General features: G+C 45.7%; 1 protein-coding gene across 3 annotated transcripts in view; it reads right to left on the bottom strand.

The window, feature by feature from the left end:
- Nucleotides 1–21167, bottom strand: part of GRIK2 (glutamate ionotropic receptor kainate type subunit 2) — an 853883-nt gene that overhangs the window by 295582 nt on the left and 537134 nt on the right. For all 3 annotated transcript variants that reach the window (XM_068231225.1, XM_068231227.1, XM_068231226.1), the window contains one exon: nucleotides 16496–16639. In XM_068231225.1, the coding sequence (XP_068087326.1) occupies nucleotides 16496–16639 (144 nt within the window). The remainder of the gene's footprint in view (nucleotides 1–16495; nucleotides 16640–21167) is intronic.

Here is a 21167-nt window from a genome sequence, read left to right as displayed (position 1 = left end):
TCATTTTGATTTAAAAAATAGAACACGTATAGATTTGATTACATCATGTATAGCCACCTTAACCACTTGAGGACCGCAGTCTTTTCACCCCTTAAGGACCAGAGCCTTTTTTTCCATTCAAACCACTGCAGCTTTAACGGTTTATTGCTCGGTCATACAACCTACTATCTAAATGAATTTTACCTCATTTTCTTGTCACTAATACAGCTTTCTTTTGGTGCAATTTGATTGCTGCTGCGATTTTTAGTTTTTATTATATTCATCAAAAATGACATGAATTTTGTCACAAAAAAAGATTTTTTTAACTTTCTGTGCTGACCTTTTTCAAATAAAGTTAAATTTCTATTTACATTTTTGTCCAAATTTATTGTGCTACATGTCTTTGATTAAAAAAAACCATTCAGTGTATATTTATTGGTTTGGGTAAAAGTTATAGCGTTTACAAACTAAGGTGCCAAAAGTGAATTTTCCCATTTTGAAGCATCTCGGACTTTTCTGAGCACCTGTCAGGTTTCATGAGGTGCTAAAATTACAGGATAGTATAAATACCCCCCAAATGACCCCATTTTGGAAAGAAGACATCCCAAAGTAATCACTAAGATGTATGGTGAGTTCATAGAAGATTTTAGTTTTTTGTCACAAGTTAGAGGAAAATGACACTTTGTGACAGAAAAAAAGTTTCCATTTCTGCTAACCTGTGACAAAAAAAAAAAAAGAAATCTGCCACGGACTCACTATGCCCCTCTCTGAATACTTTGAGGTGTCTACTTTTCAAAATGGGGTCATTTGTGTGGTGCGTTTACTGCCCTGGCATTTTGGAGGGTGCTAAATTGTAAGCACCCCTGTAAAGCCTAAGGTGCTCATAGGACTTTGGGCCCCTTAGCTCACCTAGGATGCCAAAAAGGGGTCACACATGTGGTATCGCCATACTCTAGAGAAATAGTATAATGTGTTTTGGGGTGTATTTTTACACATACCCATGCTGGGTGGGAGAAATATCTCTGTAAATGAGATTTTTTTGATTTTTTTCACACACAATTGTCCATTTACAGAGAGATTTCTCCCACTCAGCATGGGTATGTGTAAAAATACACCCCGAAACACATTATACTACTTACACATGTGTAGCACTTTTTTGCAGCCTAGGGGCCTGATTCACAAAGCAGTGCAAACTGTTTAGTACAGGTGTGCTAAACAGTTAGCACGTGAAGTGCCGTTCGTGGACTTTTGCGCGCGCAAAGTGCCGCGATCGCGCGAATCGCGGCACTTTGCGTGCGCAAAAGTCCGCGAACGGCACTTCACGTGCTAACTGTTTAACACACCCGTGCTAAACAGTTTGCACTGCTTTGTGAATCAAGCCCTAGGTGCGCTAAGGGGCCCAACGTCCTATGAGTACCTTTAGGATTTCACAGGTCATTTTGAGGCATTTGGTTTCTAGACTGCTCCTTACGCTTTAGGGCCTCTAAAATGCCAGGGCAGTATAGGAACCCCACAAGTGACCCCATTTTAGAAAGAAGACACCCCAAGGTATTCTGTTAGGAGTATGGTGAGTTCATAGAAGATTTTATTTTTTGTCACAAGTTAGCAGAAATTGATTTTATTGTTTTTTTTCACAAAGTGTCATTTTCCACTAATTTGTGACAAAAAATAAAATCTATGAGAACTCACCATACTACTAATGAAATACCTTGGGGTGACTTATTTCTAAAATGGGGTCACTTGTGGGGTTCCTATACTGCCCTGGCATTTTAGGGGCCCTAAACCGTGAGGAGTGGTCTAGAAACCAAATGCCTCAAAATGCCCTGTGAAATCCTAAAAGTACTCATAGGGCGTTGGGCCCCTTAGCACACCTAAGCTGCAAAAAAAAGTCACACATGTGGTATCGCCGTACTCAGAAGAAGTAGTATAATGTGTTTTGGGGTGTATTTTTACACATACCCATGCTGGGTGGGAGAAATATCTTTGTAAATGGACAATTGTGTGTAAAAAAATAAAAAAGTTGTCATTTACAGAGATATTTCTCCCACCCAGCATGGGTATGTGTACAAATAAAGCCCAAAACACATTATACTACTTCTCCTGAGTACGGCGATACCACATGTGTGACACTTTTTTGCAGCCTAGGTGTGCTAAGGGGCCCAACGTCCTATTCCCAGGTCATTTTGAGGCATTTGGGCCCATATGCAATTAACTTTTTCTCCTGATTTTTCTCCATGGTGATATTCTTACATGTGTCAATAAAATGCTTTTTAAGCCATCAGAAAGCAAGAAAATGCTCAAAATAATTTTGATAGTCCTTTTTTATTTACTTTTTGGTACTTTTTTAGTTGAAAAGTGCTGGAAAGGTATTTTAATTTGAAGATAAAAAAATATCTCCTAGGAGAAAATTCAGGTGAAAAAGTGAATTGCATATGGCCCCTGGTTTCTAGATTACTCCTCACGGTTTAGGGCCCCTAAAATGCCAGGGCAGTATAGGAACCCCACAAGTTACCCCATTTTAAAAAGAAGACACCCCAAGGTATTCCATTAGGAGTATGGTGAGTTCATAGAAGATTTTATTTTTTGTCACAAGTTAGCGTAAATTGATTTTTCTTCTGTGTCCTCTCATGTCCTGGCTGCTACTGTTTCTTATGCACAAACAAGCAGCATGTTGGTGGCGGAACTAGGGACGGAGCCGATGTATGTAGCCAGGATTGTGTATGGCATGAGGCAGGCCTACTGGAGGCGGATTAGAGGTGGACAGGAGGCGGGGCACACAGGCAACACAATCCCAGGACGCCACCGGCCAAACCGAGATGTTGCCTGGGACAAATTTCTTCCTAGGACACCAGACCCTGAATCTGGGACGTTTCTCGGGTAAAACGGGACATCTTGTCACCGTAGTGATGGGCACAGAGGTGCTTCATTCCCCCTTGCCCCCCAACCCCCGGCAATGGGTGCTGGGCAGAGAGTTACTTCCAACCCCCTCCAATAAATACAAGGATATATAGCGACCAAAACGTTTATATTGTTCATAAACCAATACAGTTGTTTTTTTTTGTTTGTTTTGTAGCCTCAAGTGTGTTCACTATATACAATGAAAGATTTGCACGTTGTTGCATACAAAACAAAAAAAATTGGCTTCTAGACAATAAAAAAACGTTTCTGTTGGTTTATATCCTTGTATTTAAAGAAGTGATCTGGATTGGTGCTGTGGATGCTGTAAAAAGGTGCATTCAAACCCCCATCCCCCGACAGTGGGTGCTGCTGGGCCCAAACTCCCCCCCACACACAATGGGTGCTGCTGGGCTCACCCCCCCCCCCCTCTCCACACACACAAATGGTTGCTGCTTGGCTCCCTCTCCCCCCCCCCCCACTCACACACAGTGGGTGCTGCTGTGCTCACCCTCCTCCCCACACACACACAATGGGTGCTGCTGGGCTCAAACCCCCCTCCACACACAGTGGGTGCTGCTAGTGTTGGGCGAACAGTGTTCGCCACTGTTCGGGTTCTGCAGAACATCACCCTGTTCGGGTGATGTTCGAGTTCGGCCGAACACCTGACGGTGCTCGGCCAAACCGTTCGGCCACATGGCCGAACTAAGAGCGCATGGCCGAACGTTCCCCGAACGTTCGGCTAGCGCTGTGATTGGCCGAACGGGTCACGTGGTTCGGGCCCGAACGCGCTCTGATTGGCCGAACGGTCACGTGGTTCGGGTAAATAAATACCCGAACCACGTCATATCTCCGCCATTTGTCTGTGGGTTTAGCTTTGGGTAGGCAGGCAGGGTAGTTCGCTCTCCAGCCACGCTAGCCAGGGTCCCCCCCAGTCATTGTGTGTCACTGCTGGGAACAGTAGTACACCGCTCGCTCAGCCACACTATATATAGCATTGTTTACTGCCACTGTGTACCTCGCTCAGCCACGCTATATATATAGCATTGTGTTTTCTGACACTCTGTGTACACGGCTTAGCCTGACTAATATAGCATTGTGTGTACTGCCACTGTGCACCTCGCTCAGCCACGCTATATATAGCATTGTGTGTACTGCCACTGTGCACCTCGCTCAGCCACGCTATATATAGCATTGTGTGTACTGCCACTGTGCACCTCGCTCAGCCACGCTATATATATAGCATTGTGTTTTCTGACACTCTGTGTAAACGGCTTAGCCTGACTAATATAGCATTGTGTGTACTGCCACTGTGCACCTCGCTCAGCCACGCTATATATAGCATTGTGTGTACTGCCACTGTGCACCTCGCTCAGCCACGCTATATATAGCATTGTGTGTACTGCCACTGTGCACCTCGCTCAGCCACGCTATATATAGCATTGTGTGTACTGCCACTGTGCACCTCGCTCAGCCACGCTATATATATAGCATTGTGTTTTCTGACACTCTGTGTACACGGCTTAGCCTGACTAATATAGCATTGTGTGTACTGCCACTGTGCACCTCGCTCAGCCACGCTATATATAGCATTGTGTGTACTGCCACTGTGCACCTCGCTCAGCCACGCTGTATATAGCATTGTGTGTACTGCCACTGTGCACCTCGCTCAGCCACGCTATATATAGCATTGTGTTTTCTGACACTCTGTGTACACGGCTTAGCCTGACTAATATAGCATTGTGTGTACTGCCACTGTGCACCTCGCTCAGCCACGCTATATATAGCATTGTGTGTACTGCCACTGTGCACCTCGCTCAGCCACGCTATATATAGCATTGTGTGTACTGCCACTGTGCACCTCGCTCAGCCATGCTATATATATATAGCATTGTGTTTTCTGACACTCTGTGTACACGGCTTAGCCTGACTAATATAGCATTGTGTGTACTGCCACTGTGCACCTCGCTCAGCCACGCTATATATAGCATTGTGTGTACTGCCACTGTGCACCTCGCTCAGCCACGCTATATATAGCATTGTGTGTACTGCCACTGTGCACCTCGCTCAGCCACGCTATATATAGCATTGTGTGTACTGCCACTGTGCACCTCGCTCAGCCACGCTATATATATAGCATTGTGTTTTCTGACACTCTGTGTACACGGCTTAGCCTGACTAATATAGCATTGTGTGTACTGCCACTGTGCACCTCGCTCAGCCACGCTATATATAGCATTGTGTGTACTGCCACTGTGCACCTCGCTCAGCCACGCTATATATAGCATTGTGTGTACTGCCACTGTGCACCTCGCTCAGCCACGCTATATATAGCATTGTGTTTTCTGACACTCTGTGTACACGGCTTAGCCTGACTAATATAGCATTGTGTGTACTGCCACTGTGCACCTCGCTCAGCCACGCTATATATAGCATTGTGTGTACTGCCACTGTGCACCTCGCTCAGCCACGCTATATATAGCATTGTGTGTACTGCCACTGTGCACCTCGATCAGCCACGCTATATATAGCATTGTGTTTACTGCCACTCTGTGTACACCGCTCAGCCAGACTATATACCGTTGTTTACTGACACTCTGTGTACACCGCTCAGCCAGACTATATACCATTGTTTACTGACACTCTGTGTACACGGCTCAGCCTGACTATAAAGCATTGTGTGTACTGCCACTGTGCACCTCGCTCAGCCACGCTATATATAGCATTGTGTTTTCTGACACTCTGTGTACACGGCTTAGCCTGACTATATAGCATTGTGTGTACTGCCACTGTGCACCTCGCTCAGCCACGCTATATATAGCATTGTGTTTACTGCCACTCTGTGTACACCGCTCAGCCAGACTATATACCGTTGTTTACTGACACTCTGTGTACACCGCTCAGCCAGACTATATACCATTGTTTACTGACACTCTGTGTACACGGCTTAGCCTGACTAATATAGCATTGTGTGTACTGCCACTGTGCACCTCGCTCAGCCACGCTATATATAGCATTGTGTTTTCTGACACTCTGTGTACACGGCTTAGCCAGACTATATAGCATTGTGTGTACTGCCACTCTGTGTACACCGCTCAGCCAGACTATATAGCATTGTGTTTACTTCCACTCTGTGTCTGCTGGGCCTGGGAACAGTAGTACACCGCTCACCCGCCACTGTATAGCATTGTGCTCTGTGTCGCTGCTGGGAATAGTGGTACTGTATAGCATTTCTGTACTGCCACTGTACTGCTGCCAGTCAGCGTGTACTGTAAGGATAAGTGAAATGAGGAAGAAATCCGGTGAAAGAGGAAGGGGCAAGGGAAGAGGTGTTTCCCCTGACGGTTCACGTACAGGCCACAGGGGAGCACCCAAGAAAACCCACTCAATACCGCCCATGTTGTCCAGGACAACAACCCTCACAAATCCAAAAGAACAGGACCAGATAATTACTTGGATGACCTCTCAAGCGTCCAGCAGTGGGTTAAGCAGCACCAGCACATCACGCACGAGGTCCGAGTCCTCAGCCAGTTACAAGGAGCCAGTGGGCACAAAGCTGACACAACCGGCAGCGACACCACGCACACAACTGCCAGATAACCAGTCCTATGAATTACCTCAGGACACAATGGGGTATTCGCAGGAGCTATTCCCAGCCCAACAAACTTCCACCTATGAAAGGTCAATGGAGGAACAGCCAGAAATGTTGTGCCCGGATTCACAACCATTAACTGTGGGAAATGCACCGCGCACTGAAATACAAGGCGAGTCCGAGGAGGACTCGGAAACCCAAATCCCAGAGCAAGTTGGGCAGGAGGGGTTGCAATTGCAGGAGGTCGGCCGACAAGATCTGGAAGACGACGTTGGAGTGAGCTGCGCAGAGGTTGTTCTGGGGAGCTCTACTCCACGGCAGCGGCCCCCCACAATGACATATGACGAGTTTGAGGAGATGGAAGAGGAGGGTATGGACAATGTGGACAGAGACCCAGATTTTATTTGTGAACGAGAACATCGCCGTCGTAGCAGCAGCACAGATGAGTCTGTTGAAGAACCCACTGCTGCACGAGTTCGCCTTGTGCCACAAGGTAGGTGGCGCGCAATTTCAGGCACCACAAGCGTGGAAGTTAGAGTGAGAGGCAAAAGAGGAGGAAACAGAAATCGCCAGCAAGGAGGCAGGTGCTCCAAAGTCTGGGCTTTCTTTGAAGACTGCACTGAGGATGTTACCATGGCGATTTGCAAGGTGTGCAAGACTCGCCTGAGCAGGGGGAAAAGTATTAACAACCTCTCCACCACCAGCATGAGCCGCCACATGCTATCCAAACATCCCACTCTGTGGGCAAACGCGGCAGGACAGGGTACCAGCAACACTGCCTCCCTTGGGTTCACCAGACTCACCACCAGACCCGCCTCAGCAGCAGCAGTAGCCCAGCCATTGCGTGGTTCACAACATTCACAAACATCAGACGACGCTGACACTGTCACTTTCCGGAGTAGTGCTCTTGAGGTCTCCCAGTGTTCATCAAACACAACAACCAACAGCCCTTCCGTGTGCAGCGCTACGGTTCAGTTGTCTGTGTCGGAGATGTTTGAGCGCAAGAGGAAATTGCCAGCAAATGACCCCCGGGCCGTGGCATTAACAGCCAGCATAGCCAAGCTTCTGGCCTGCGAAATGCTGCCATATCGAGTGGTGGAGACAAACAGCTTCAAGGGCATGATGTCAGTGGCCATCCCACGTTACGTGGTTCCCAGCCGCTACCACTTTGCGCGCTCTGCAGTGCCTGAGTTGCATGAGCACGTGGTCAGCAAAATAACCCGAAGCTTGAAGAATGCCGTTGCCTGCAAGGTTCACCTCACCACTGACACTTGGACGAGTGCGTTCGGCCAGGGTCGATACATCTCCCTTACCGCGCACTGGGTGAACCTTGTGGAGCCTGGCAGCGATTCCTCACCTGCTACGGCGCGGGTGTTGCCCACGCCGCAAACAGCTGCACCGCCGTCCCTCCCACTGGATAACAACAGCAGCACCTACCTCTCTGACTCCTTCTCCTCCAACGCATCTCAAAGCTGTACCTCATCCGGAAACGCTAACCCAGCAGCAGTAGGATCGTGGAAGCAGTGCAGCACAGCTGTTGGCATGCGTCAGCAAGCGTTGCTGAAGCTGATCTGCCTTGGGGATAAGCAGCACACAGGGGAGGAAATTTGGAAGGGAATAAAGGAACAGACGGATTTGTGGCTGGCACCGCTGGACTTGAAACCGGGCATGGTTGTGTGTGATAATGGGAGTAATCTCATTCGCGCTTTAAGGTTGGCTAAGCTGACACACATCCCTTGCCTGGCGCACGTGATGAACCTAGTAGTTCAGCGGTTCCTGAGGACATACCCAGGCGTGGCCGATCTTCTGTTGAAGGTGCGTCGAGTGGCCAAACATTGTAGAAATTCCAGTACTGCTTCGGGGGCACTCGCCAAGATGCAGGAGCGCTTCAATCTCCCCCACCATCGCTTGCTGTGTGATGTCCCTACGCGCTGGAATTCTACGCTGCACATGCTAGCCCGCTTTTGCGAGCAGAAGAGTGCAGTGGTCCAGTACATGACGGCGCAGTACCGAGGCGCATCCGGCCAGCTGCCAAGCTTCTGTGGATCCGATTGGGCCAACATGTTGGACCTCTGCCAAGTCCTCCAAAATTTTGAGCAATCCACGTTGCTTGTGAGCAGTGACAACTCTTCAGTCAGCATTACCATACCACTGCTGTGTTTACTGAAGAGGTCGATGTTGAAAATCAAGGAAACAGCTGTCATGATGCAACTGGGGGAATCTGAAGGAGAAAACGATCAGCGTGATGGTACCAACATCAGGCCATCCGCCTCAGGGAACGCTGGCCCCAGCAGCTATGACGAAGAAGAGGAGGAGGAACAGCTGGAGTTGGAGCAGGAATTTCATGCCACCACTGACGAGGGCCAGAGCGGTGCACGTTGGACTTCCACAATTCAACGCGAATGGTCAGCAGAAGCAGACCAGGAGGAAGGTGACGACTATGATGCATCACAACAACTATCACAACGCTCACAAGAGGATGATGAGGATTCTGGTAGGACTCTGGCACACATGGCTCAATTCATGCTAGACTGCATTGAACGTGACCCACGCATTGTGCGCATTCTGGACAACACCAATTACTGGGTTTATACCCTTCTGGATCCACGGTACAAACACAATGTTCCAAAACTACCAGCAGGCCCTTGTGGAGACTTTAGAGAGGAGATTGACATCCTCCCCCTCCTCTAGCCAGTTGTACGCAGACAGACTGACTCCCGCAAACCCAGGACGACCAGGAGGGCAGCAAACAACGCAAGCCGCAGCTAGTGCCCAAAAGGGAATGGTATCGGCAGTGTCCTTGGAGTGGGAAAATTTTCTGACACCCATGCAGCAGCAGCCCACTGAACAGCAAGCGTGCAGATCCACCTCCAACACCGATCGCCTGGAGAAGATGGTCAAGGACTACATGTCAGATGACGTAGCTGTGTAAAACAATCCATCTGCACCCTTCAACTATTGGGTATCGAAGCTAGACACCTGGCACGAACTGGCAATGTACGCAATAGAGGTGCTGGCTTGCCCGGCAGCCAGCGTTATGTCGGAACGCTGTTTCAGTGCTGCCGGAGGCATCGTCACAGATCGGCGTATCCGCCTCTCCACAGAAAATGCAGACCGTCTGACTCAAATTAAAATGAATCAATCCTGGATTGGAAATGACTACGCAACACTCCAGGACCCCAACCAAGTAACATGACCAATGAACATCTGGGATGGTGTAGCGTTTCCGGTCCCTGTTTATTGAACCTCTCATCTGTATTACATTTATGACTGCATGGCGGCAAAAAGCATTGCTGCTATATCCGCACGCTTCTTGCCCTCATGCAAGGCCTGGGTTGTTGTGTCTTACAAAGCGTGGCCTTCTCCTCCTGCGCCTCCTCCTGTTCCATCACATCTGCTGCTGCTGGGTTAGCGTTGCCGCGTGGTCCCTGTTTATTGAACCACTTATCTTTATTACATTTATGACTGCATGGCGGTACAAAGCATGCTATCCGCACGCTTCTTGCCCTCATGCAAGGCCTGGGTTGCTGTGTCTCACAAAGCGTGGCCTTCTCCTCCTGCGCCTGCTCCTGTTCCATCACGTCTGCTGCTGCTGGGTTAGCGTTGCCGCGTGGTCCCTGTTTATTGAACCACTTATCTTTATTACATTTATGACTGCATGGCGGTACAAAGCATGCTATCCGCACGCTTCTTGCCCTCATGCAAGGCCTGGGTTGTTGTGTCTCACAAAGCGTGGCCTTCTCCTCCTGCGCCTCCGTCTGTTCCATCACGTCTGCTGCTGCTGGGTTAGCGTTGCCGCGTGGTCCCTGTTTATTGAACCACTTATCTTTATTACATTTATGACTGCATGGCGGTACAAAGCATGCTATCCGCACGCTTCTTGCCCTCATGCAAGGCCTGGGTTGTTGTGTCTCACAAAGCGTGGCCTTCTCCTCCTGCGCCTCCGTCTGTTCCATCACGTCTGCTGCTGCTGGGTTAGCGTTGCCGCGTGGTCCCTGTTTATTGAACCACTTATCTTTATTACATTTATGACTGCATGGCGGTACAAAGCATGCTATCCGCACGCTTCTTGCCCTCATGCAAGGCCTGGGTTGTTGTGTCTCACAAAGCGTGGCCTTCTCCTCCTGCGCCTCCTCCTGTTCCATCACGTCTGCTGCTGCTGGGTTAGCGTTGCCGCGTGGTCCCTGTTTATTGAACCACTTATCTTTATTACATTTATGACTGCAGGGCGGTACAAAGCATGCTATCCGCACACTTCTTGCCCTCATGCAAGGCCTGGGTTGTTGTGTCTCACAAAGCGTGGCCTTCTCCTCCTGCGCCTCCTCCTGTTCCATCACGTCTGCTGCTGCTGGGTTAGCGTTGCCGCGTGGTCCCTGTTTATTGAACCACTTATCTTTATTACATTTATGACTGCATGGCGGTACAAAGCATGCTATCCGCACGCTTCTTGTCCTCATGCAAGGCCTGGGTTGTTGTGTCTCACAAAGCGTGGCCTTCTCCTCCTGCTCCATCACGTGTGCTGCTGCTGGGTTAGCGTTACCGGTCCCTTTTCCTGGAACCTCTTATATGTATTACATTTATGACTGCATGCCGACAAAAAACATGTTACCTGTGCAAAGAAAACAGACATTTCCCGCATTTAAAAGACAGTTTTCCCTTTGAAACTTTAAAATCGATTTTCTCAAAAACTATAAGCTCTTTTTGCTAAAAAAAATTTTCCTCTTGTACCCACTCCCAAGGTGCACATACCCTGTAAATTTGGGGTATGTAGCATGTAAGGAGGCTTTACAAACCACAAAAGTTCGGGTCCCCATTGACTTCCATTATGTTCGGAGTTCGGGTCGAACACCCGAACATCGCGGCCATGTTCGGCCTGTTCGGCCCGAACCCGAACATCTAGATGTTCGCCCAACACTAGGTGCTGCGTGCTAGTCTGGGCTTAACCACCTCCCTTCACCCAGCAGAATTAAACACAGCAGCAGTGCTTCAGTCTCACCTGCTCCAGGCAGCAATTATCAGCCTCTCTCTCCATCCTCTGCGCGGGCGGTCGTTCTCTACCTGCCTCAGTCTTCTGCACCTTGAGTGTAATCATGTGGTGTGCAGAAGAATAAGGAAGTGGGGAACAAGCGGCCACCACAGAGAAAGGAGGTGCTGATCATTGCAGCCTGGAGCCTGAGCTTCATCTCGGCCACCGCTGTGAATTATTCTGCGGATTGGGGACACAGGATCCTTCTGCTAATATGGCCAGCAGCCCATAAAACTGGAGGAAGAGGCGGCCTGGGGGGGAAATCGCCCCCCCCCCCCCCCCCCGGCCAGTCCACGCCTGAGACCCATCAACAGTGCATGTTTTGTAGAAATCCACAGAGGTAGCTAATATTCTCTGCTGAGACTCTAATTATCTCACCTGTGAATGTTTGTGGTTTCCTGCAAAACATGTACTGTTGGTGGGCCCTGAGAACAGGGTTATGTTATGCCATAATATTTGTTTTTTTTCAAAGAACATAGCTCCCACTCCAAATCTTTAATAAACCCATTCTCACCCATGCAGGTTTGTAAAGAAGGACTGAGTCAACCTCTGTGAGGTTTCCCATACTAAGCTATAACGATTGAAGGATCTGCCCCTAGTGCTGCACCCAATGTTTGCTCCTACTACATGCCAGGCTTCCTGGCACTCACTAGATGCCTGCCTGCTACATATCAGATGATCCTGGCACCATTGCTTTCTGTTGCCAATCTGCCAGACACACTAGGACCGCCGGCTCTCTACTCCACTTCCTCTAGCAACACTAGACACTAGAGACCTGACAAAAGCATTTTCATAGCTCCTGCCAGGGCTCCTTACTGGTCCATGAAGTAAGCCAATGACAATATATACTCTGTAATGGACTGCAGAAGATGTTAATACTATAAAATACTAAAAAACAATAATCATCCTCAGGATTCTAGTTCTGGCCAGTAGGTACATTAAGTATAATGATCTGTCAATTTGAAATTGTATGGGATTCTGAAATTATATGATGATGGGTCCAAAGAAACCTTTTTGGTAGTTCACTACAAATTTAGCAGATTGCATTTTTCACTATAAGTTTAACAAATTACAATTATTAGGGCTCTCCAGGTATTGCTGAGATATAGGTGTACTTTAAGATTGGTTATTATAAAGAAACCAAAAGCTCCACCAGCATATGCAATCTGATAGATCTGTTTATTGCCCTTTATTATACAATAGATTTTTGCAGATTCCAAAAATTAGGGTCCAAGCACAGATGCGTGATGGGAGATTGCGCCTCAAAGATGCATGATAAAATAAGTCTTCATAAAATGTGCAGACTGCAGACAGCTCCCTAGTCTCTTATGGCAATAGAAATAATTTATAAACAATTAAGTAAGAGTAGAGATGGCCTGAACCTCAGATTTTTCGGTTCGCGAACTTCCGCAAAAGTACAGTTCGCGCGAACTTTCGCGAACCGCAACAGACTTCAGCGGGGAGGTGAACTTTGAAAACTAGAAACACTTATGCTGGCCAGAAAAGTGATAGAAAAGATGTTTCAAGGGGTCTAACATCTGAGTTTTTGCATGGATGAGTGGGAAAGACACCAAAAGTCCCGGGGAAAAATCTGGATTTGACGCAAAGCAGCGTTTTAAGGGCAAAAATCACATTGCATGCTAAATTGGAGGCCTAAAGTGCTGTAACCAGCCGGGCGGTATGGACGAGCTCAGCTCGTCCATCACCGCCGGAGGCTGCCGCTCAGGCCCTGCTGGGCCAATTTTCATCAAATAAAGAGCAGCACACACAGCCGGCACTTTGCCAGCCGCGTGTGCTGCCCGATCGCCGCCGCTCTGCGGCGATCCGCCGCGAGCAGCGGCGAAAGAGGGTCCCCCCAGCCGCCTGAGCCCAGCGTAGCCGGAACAAAAAGTTCCGGCCAGCGCTAAGGGCTGGATCGGAGGCGGCTGACGTCAGGACGTCGGCTGATGTCCATGACATCACTCCGCTCGTCGATATGGCGACGATGTAAGCAAAACAAGGAAGGCCGCTCATTGCGGCCTTCCTTGTTTATTCTGGGCGCCGGAGGCGATCGGAAGAACGCCTCCGGAGCACCCTCTAGTGTAAAAAAACCCTCCCGCAGCCGCCCTGGCGATCTTAATAGAACGCCAGGGTGGTTAAAACATCTTGCACATGTATACATCGATCAGGGAGTGTAATTAGAGTACTGCTTCACACTGACATACCAAACTCACTGTGTAATGCACCGCAAACAGCTGTTTGTGTTGTGACGGCCATGCTGGACTGGTGCGCACCATGGCGAGCGAGAGTGCAGGCGATATCGGTTTTCAAGCCCATATGGTCGTCAGTCTGAGGTAGCTCAATGACAGAACAACAGTGATTGTCCAGCTGATCGAATTTGGTCTGTCCACAATAAAGCAACGACCTTATTATCTTTGGTGTGCCACCCCCACGAGACAGCCGGCAGTCATTGCTTCATTGTGATATGCAAGCCCCTTCACTGCGGCAAGGTAACAATCATGAAGGGGAATTGACACATGTACATGTCTTTTGTTTTGTTGTTGCAGCCGCAGTGCAGCCAGAAAAATTAGGCAGGCATGTACACGCATGGCCGCTACTAGCAGCAGCCTTAAAAATTAAGGAATTCACCTGGAGTCCTGGACCCTGTTGGTGGTGGTGGAGAAGGCAGTCAACCGTCCTGCGGGCAGAGATGCTGTGTGGGGAGTGACTTAGTTTTGGGGCAGGCAGTCACACGGCGTGCAGGCGGAGATGCTGTGTGTGGGGACTGACTTAGTCTTCAGGCAGGCCTGAGTGTGCTTTGCAGACCAGGCATTCGTGGTCAGATGGACCCTTGACCCAACGCTGTGTGCCAGAGATGTCACCACTTGCCTTTCAACATCACGGTACAGTTTAGGTATCGCCTTTTTAAAAAAAAATTGTGGCTAGGTATCTTCCACTGCGGTGTGTGGCTTTGCTTTTGTGCCGTGCTGCTTTTCCTCAGGTGGTCATCCCTTTGCAGTTTGTGCTTTGTAATCATGTGCCTTTGTAAGGTAGTTGTCCCTACGGGGTATCCTGGTCTTTCCACGGCTCAGTTTTCGGTGGCAGAGAGTACAGATGGCAATGCTCTCATCTGAGGCAGACACACAAAAAAATGTCCACACCGCTGAGCCCTGGGGTGGCGGCCGACTGAGTGTTAAGTGGGGTGCCAGAATCAGAGCAGGAGGAGGAAGATATGTCACGCTTCTGTGCGGAAGCTGAGAAAGATGAGGTGTACTGTGTTAAATAGTCAACTACGTCCTGACAATATTGGGGGTTGATGGCACATGCCTTCTTCTGAACACTGTACTTTGGTCGAGGGCCGCACGAAATCACGACAGCGTGACTTCGAACAGACCTGCCAGGTGGCCTGCCTCTGGCTCTGCCTTTTGTTTTGTCCATATTGGGGGGGGATTTGGCAACACAATGTGCAGTCAGTCACAAAGGGGCAGTGAACAGGTATGCACGGAGTGGTATATCACACTGCATGTGCTCACGTGGGTAGGTGGGTGCACTGAACATTCGGTAGGTAGGTATATGCAGTGCTGCTGGGTAGTACAAATGTGCACCTGTCACACACACATACCGTGAACAGGTACAGTGACTGGTGGTATTAAATAGCACACTACGTGCGCTCACATAGGTAGGTGAGTGCACTGAACAAGAGGTAGGTAGGTATACAGTATGCAGTGCTGCTGGGTATTACAAATGTGCACCTGTCACACATGCACACACGTACCGTGAACAGGTGCAATGACTGGTGGTATTAACAATGCGTGTGCTCACGTAGGTAGGTAGGTAGGTAGGTAGGTAGGTGGACTAAACAGTGAACAGGTGCAGTGATTGGGATTACAAATTTGCAGCTTCCTGTCACACACACAGATAGTCACTGAATGTGCTGGGCCTGGCAGTGGAATTAAGGGGCCAAAGGCCAGCTGCGACTGACTGACAGGGCTGTAATGCAAGTGGGCCACACAAAAAAAAAATAGATCACAAGAACAAGATTAGCTCTCAAAAGAGCTGTTGAGGGGTGCTTTTTTAGCAATAACAATCAGCAAGGAGCAAGCTAACAAGCCTACAAGAGCCTAACTAAGCTTTCCCTATGAGAGTCTGCAGCAGCAGTTCTCCCTTCTCTAATTACTGCAGGCACACGAGTGAGTCCAATGCCTGATGCTGCCTGCCTTTTATAAGGGTGGGGGGTGGGACTCCAGGAGGGAGTGTAGCCTGATTGGCTATAATGTGCCTGCTGACTGTGATGTAGAGGGTCAAAGTTGACCCTAATGATGCACTATCGGGGCAAAGCAAACTTCTGGAAAAATTTGCGGTTCTCCTCAAACGCGAACCACCGAAATTTGCCGGGAACCGTTTGCCGGCGAACCATTCGGGCTATCTCTAATTAAGAGTCAGTGGGAAGTTGCAGGGCACTAATCCACATTAAAACCTTCTTATTGACTGGCTTTTTAAAAGATAAACTATTTTATTTAGGTTTAATACATGAATATACCAATTTAGCATATTGACTTAGAATTTGTGCAAATCACCAGTTCCAGAACTACTTTATTTTATGAGAAATTAGCAAATCAATCCACGAAGATGAAGATTCAATCCTGTTTGAATCCGTTTTTTTTCCGGTTAGCAGAGATTTGCAGCGTTCAGATTTCTTGATTCATTTGTACACTCAAAAGCTTGTGGATTTTAATACAGTCTAACAAAACTGCTCATAGTGTTGTTTGTCCAACATAGCCTCTCTGTTAACATAGTTTTAGCTGGGCATCAGTTTGTGTGTAGCAATGTGCAGAGCTTTCACTTATAATGAGTGTTATACTGATGATATACATACAGTAATATATATATATATATATATATATATATATATATATATATATATATATATATATATATACTGTATATACATATATATATATTCACAGTGTATTCATATATGTGTGAGGGTACATGTGTAATTAAAAATGAAACCAAGAACATACCTCTTTAATAAGGCTAATAAATCGAGCACCAAATCGCCAAGGTTTATGTCGGTTACATTGTAATGAGCTGACTGTCATTTGTGGAAACTGCCGTACTGCTACTGAAACAACATGAACAGCATCGTACATCAAGGCTGCATCAGTCTGAAATGAAAAGGCAGTTTCAGTGTTAAAATGCTTAATTATAACATGTTGGCACAAGATAAATACAATTATAAAGTCAATGAGCATTTATCTCCCAGACCCCCACAACCATGACAACCCCCCTCAAAAAGTCTTGTAGGATTAGAGTACTTATACCTAAGTTCATGAAATATATTTTCAAATGGGGCCCTGACCAATATCTTAGCACACTCACAATATTGATTTTGGCCTGGCATTACACTTCCATTAAGCTATGGTGATAGTAAACTAACTTCCATGTGCCTATCTCAGATAGATATGTATAATTCAAAAATGTTCTCTTTGCTTTAAAAATGTTCTCTCAATGCTTTTAAAGTGCTATCTGTCCCATGACTGCTGCACTCCATGGTCACGATTCTCTAAAGTGTGATAACTGCTATCACAGCAGTTATCACACGAGCTGCCACGCGCAAAGGGTAACATGCAAACATCATTACTTCGCATGATAAGTGAAGGTTCGCATGCGATCATGTGCGCTTTTCACATGAAAAGCGCACGTGATCGCACGCAAACCTTCGCTTATCACGCAAAGTGACACTGTCTGCACGCTACTCTTTGCGTGCCGCAGCTCACATGATAACTGCTGTGATAGCAGTTATCACACTTTAGAGAATTGAGCCCCATATCTTCTAAGTACAGCATTTTAACAAAATGTGAATAGTCTTTCTTATTGTAAGCAAAGGTGGAGACATGTCAATATCTTTAAAAAGCATCATAAGGAGCATTAGGGAGCCTTGCCAAAAGACTCCTTACTGTTGGCTTGAGCTAGGATTCAAACCCTTGACAAAGGCTCAAACGCCACATCAAAGGCAAAAGCCTTATCAATACACTATCCAGCTGACCGGCTAAACATAAAGACATGGGAGCTGTTGCCTGCGGTCAGTTTCTCTCTACAATACATGTTTCTCCTGCTTAAAGGGATCACATGATCATGCTAATCATGTGACTTGCAGAGCTCCAACTGGCTGCTATGAGTGTAACAGCAGGTTCAATTACTGATCAGAAATGGTAATGGAAACATTATTCAAAATTCAATCGTTACAATCGTTAAACAAAATTCCTCTACCCACCCTCTACCAGCTATCACATCCTCACATATTGCAAAAGAGAATATGGACACTTCAAAATTTTTACTTTCACTGCTGCTTTTCTGCAGCTTTTACTTCTAAATCATTGTGTCTCATTACGACTGGTAGTAAGAATGAACAACTAATCTACAAACAGTCATTTCATGCTTCCCATATTTCAACTTAAAGAGAAACTTCAGCCTAAACAAACATATTGTCATTAAGTTACATTAGTTATGTTAATTAAAATATATATGTAATATAATCTCTTACCCACCCTGTTTTAAAAGAACAGGAAAATGTTAGTGATTTCAGCCATCTTTTTGGTTGAAAGGAGGTGACAGGGAGCATGAGACACAGTTCCAATTGTCCTGTGTCCTGATAACCCCTCTTAGCTGCATGCGCTAGGCAACGAGAACAACAGCATCAGAAATCCCATCATGCTTTGCACAGCATCAGGGCAAAAAGCCCGGGCTGATTTCTTTGATGGGGCGGAGCTTAACTTCTGTGCAGCTAAAAAAGAGGCTTTGGTAAGAAAAACAAAGTTCTGATGCTGTGAAACTGTTAAAGAAACGACAAGCCTTTTTCAGTGCTGCTGAGTAGATTTTTAGTCTGGAGGTTTACTTTAAGTTAAAGTTGAGCTCAAGGATAAAAAAACATTATATATGCTTCTGTATGTAGTACAGTAAATATTTGTTAAAATGTGTCTGCTGTTTTTCAACTGCCTACCTTGGTTATGTGAAACTCTAGCAAGGTTGATACAAGTATGTGAAATGTCAGCCGAGCAGTTGCAGCTGTGTGCACTGACCTGCAGTGATGACCCTGCTTAAAGGACCTATGTCGCGAAAATCTTAAAAGTTAAAATACATGTTAACATATACAAATAAGAAGTACGTTTCTTCCGGAGTTAAATGAGCCATAAATTACTTTTCTCCTATGTTGCTGTCACTTACAGTAGACAGTAGAAATCTGCCATTACCTACAGATTTTGGACTAGCCCATCTTCTCATAGGGGGTTCTTAGGGTTTTCTTTATTTTTAAAGCACTTAGTGAATGGCAGTTGCTCCGTCCAACTGACAAAAAAGTGTACGGTGAGCAGGAAGGCTGTTGAGCATCTTTGTATAAACCCTTTTCAGGGAATGTCTTTATAAAGAAAAAAGGCCATGCTGAGAAACCCCCGTGAAGAGATGGACTAACCTAAAACCTGCCGGTAATGTCAGATTTCTACTACTTACTGTAAGTGACATCAACTTAGTAGAAAGGTTATTTATGGCTCATTTTATTCTGGAAGAAATGTACTTCTTATTTGTATGTGTTTTAAATTTTAAGCTTTACACAACAGTTCCTCTTTAAATAATTTAAGAAGGGGATTTTTGATACTGCTTTTTATAAACAAATACAAAATAAAGGAAAGTGGTTGATAAATTGAAATGAGCAAAGGTGATTATTTTGAATAAGATTTTGACCTAGAAAACCAAAAAATATGACGTTTACAGCGCATAGAAAACTTCTTTTCATTGAGTTTCATGATTTCTCAAAAGCTATTTTATATGTAAATTAAAAGGAGATAATCAGCACACAAAACTTGCCATGTGCCAATCACTGTGAGTTCTTTGAACAGCAAGTAAGAATTATAAATACACATTTTGTGCACTTTACTGCTGACAGTTCACTAGAATTTATGTCCTATAACTTTTAATGATAGTTCTGTGTATTTCAGGAATGCCTAAGACACATTTTAAGAAAGGAACTGTCAACTGAAATAATGATAGGCTCCTCAAAATGACATACCTTGTGCGCTACTGAAAGCTGCTGAGTGACAAGCAGTTGCTACTGACAATCACAGTGCATGCTTTGTTGTACTATTCAGTATGGGTTTCCCCAAATTCTATGGTTGTTGCTAAGCTTCAAACAGGAAGAAGATGGATGAATTGGTTTATGCATTATAGATGATATGCCAGGCCTCTTTCCAAAATCTCAACACTCTGTCTACATTTCTAATCGATCATGTGCAAAGCATTGTTGCTGTTTTAACCACATCATTCTACATATCATCTTTGCCATTTTTACCTCTGAGCTCTATAGTGTCCAATTTAAAAACGATACACATATACAGTTAGCCGTTTAATATTAGAGTGTAACTCCAGGCACTGCTGCTCACTGCTCAGACCTGCAGATGGCCTTGGTTTCTGTTCACATAGTTGAACTATGATGACTGCAACCTTTCCTATTAATTCTCCACTGACAGGAAATTCATGAGAATGACAACATGTAATGATTAGACAAGGTTTTTACTGGTCAGACAAGCCATTGAGTCCACCTATCCTCCCCTGTAATTGTGACAGCAAGTGTCAACTATCACTGCCGCAGGTAAAACTGATCATAGCAAATGTGCAACAATAAAAGCAAGACACAGGTGATTTTTTTTCTATATAACATTGACCATAGAGTTTTTACTGACAATACTATAGACATAAGATCAGCAAACTGAAATTTTAAGAAAGCATAACAACTTGCATCAGGTGAGGAAAAACTATACTTGTGTTCCTTACATTAGACTTCTGGTTTACAAGTAGCTTGATCCCTGAATCACCATCATTATCCACTGGTAGTGATGGTGGGCAACAATGGCTGTTTTCAGGCCCTAGAAATATTTGTAATGTTTGTTTTTGCAAAGATTGCACACCACATAATGTATTTTATTTAACGTTATGAAGTCAGTTGGACAAGAGGAAATGCATTTTTGCATTTGTTTGTGTGTAAGTTCTCGTTATGTGCAAGTTCAGTGTGTTTTTTGGAAACATTTGTCCTGTAGCGAAGAAACATGATTTTTCACAGTGAAGACTGTCTTTTTTGATCATTTCCAAAATGTGAATCTATGAAGTTTTCAGCTGAAGTCTGAACAATAATACTTTCACACTTATAGGGTTATCTAAATTTACTGCAAAAAAAATGTGCACAGCAGTTTTTGCTCTTGATGATTATTTTCACTATCCTTTTAGTAGTGTCCACTATGTTCAGATATGACATAGGTAAAAGTAGCAAATGTTCACCAACTAATATTAGAAAATATTTGAAATAATACAGTCCTCTGTGCCATCCTTTGGGGATAACTGCAGTTTGTGGAATGCTAAATTTGTGGAATCTTTAGTTCTAACTAAGTACACTAAAAATAGCAGTGGTGTTACCTTGGTAATACATTATTTAGAGCCACTAACTACTCTAATTAAGAACTCTACCGTCTTGTGATCTATAAGGTGCTAATAACATTGTAGTGCACAAGTCCATGGGTCCTTGAATGTTTATTTCTAATGGTAATAGCTTATATTAGCATTTTTACATGTCCTGAGCTGCTCTGAGTTTTATTGTGTCCCACAATTTAACTCAGTTTCAAATTGAGAGATTAGTTCTATCACAAATGC

Source organism: Hyperolius riggenbachi, chromosome 4 (assembly GCF_040937935.1).
Source record: "Hyperolius riggenbachi isolate aHypRig1 chromosome 4, aHypRig1.pri, whole genome shotgun sequence".
In the NCBI taxonomy this organism is placed as follows: Eukaryota; Metazoa; Chordata; class Amphibia; order Anura; family Hyperoliidae; genus Hyperolius; species Hyperolius riggenbachi.
This window is presented reverse-complemented; position numbering and strand designations above follow the sequence as displayed.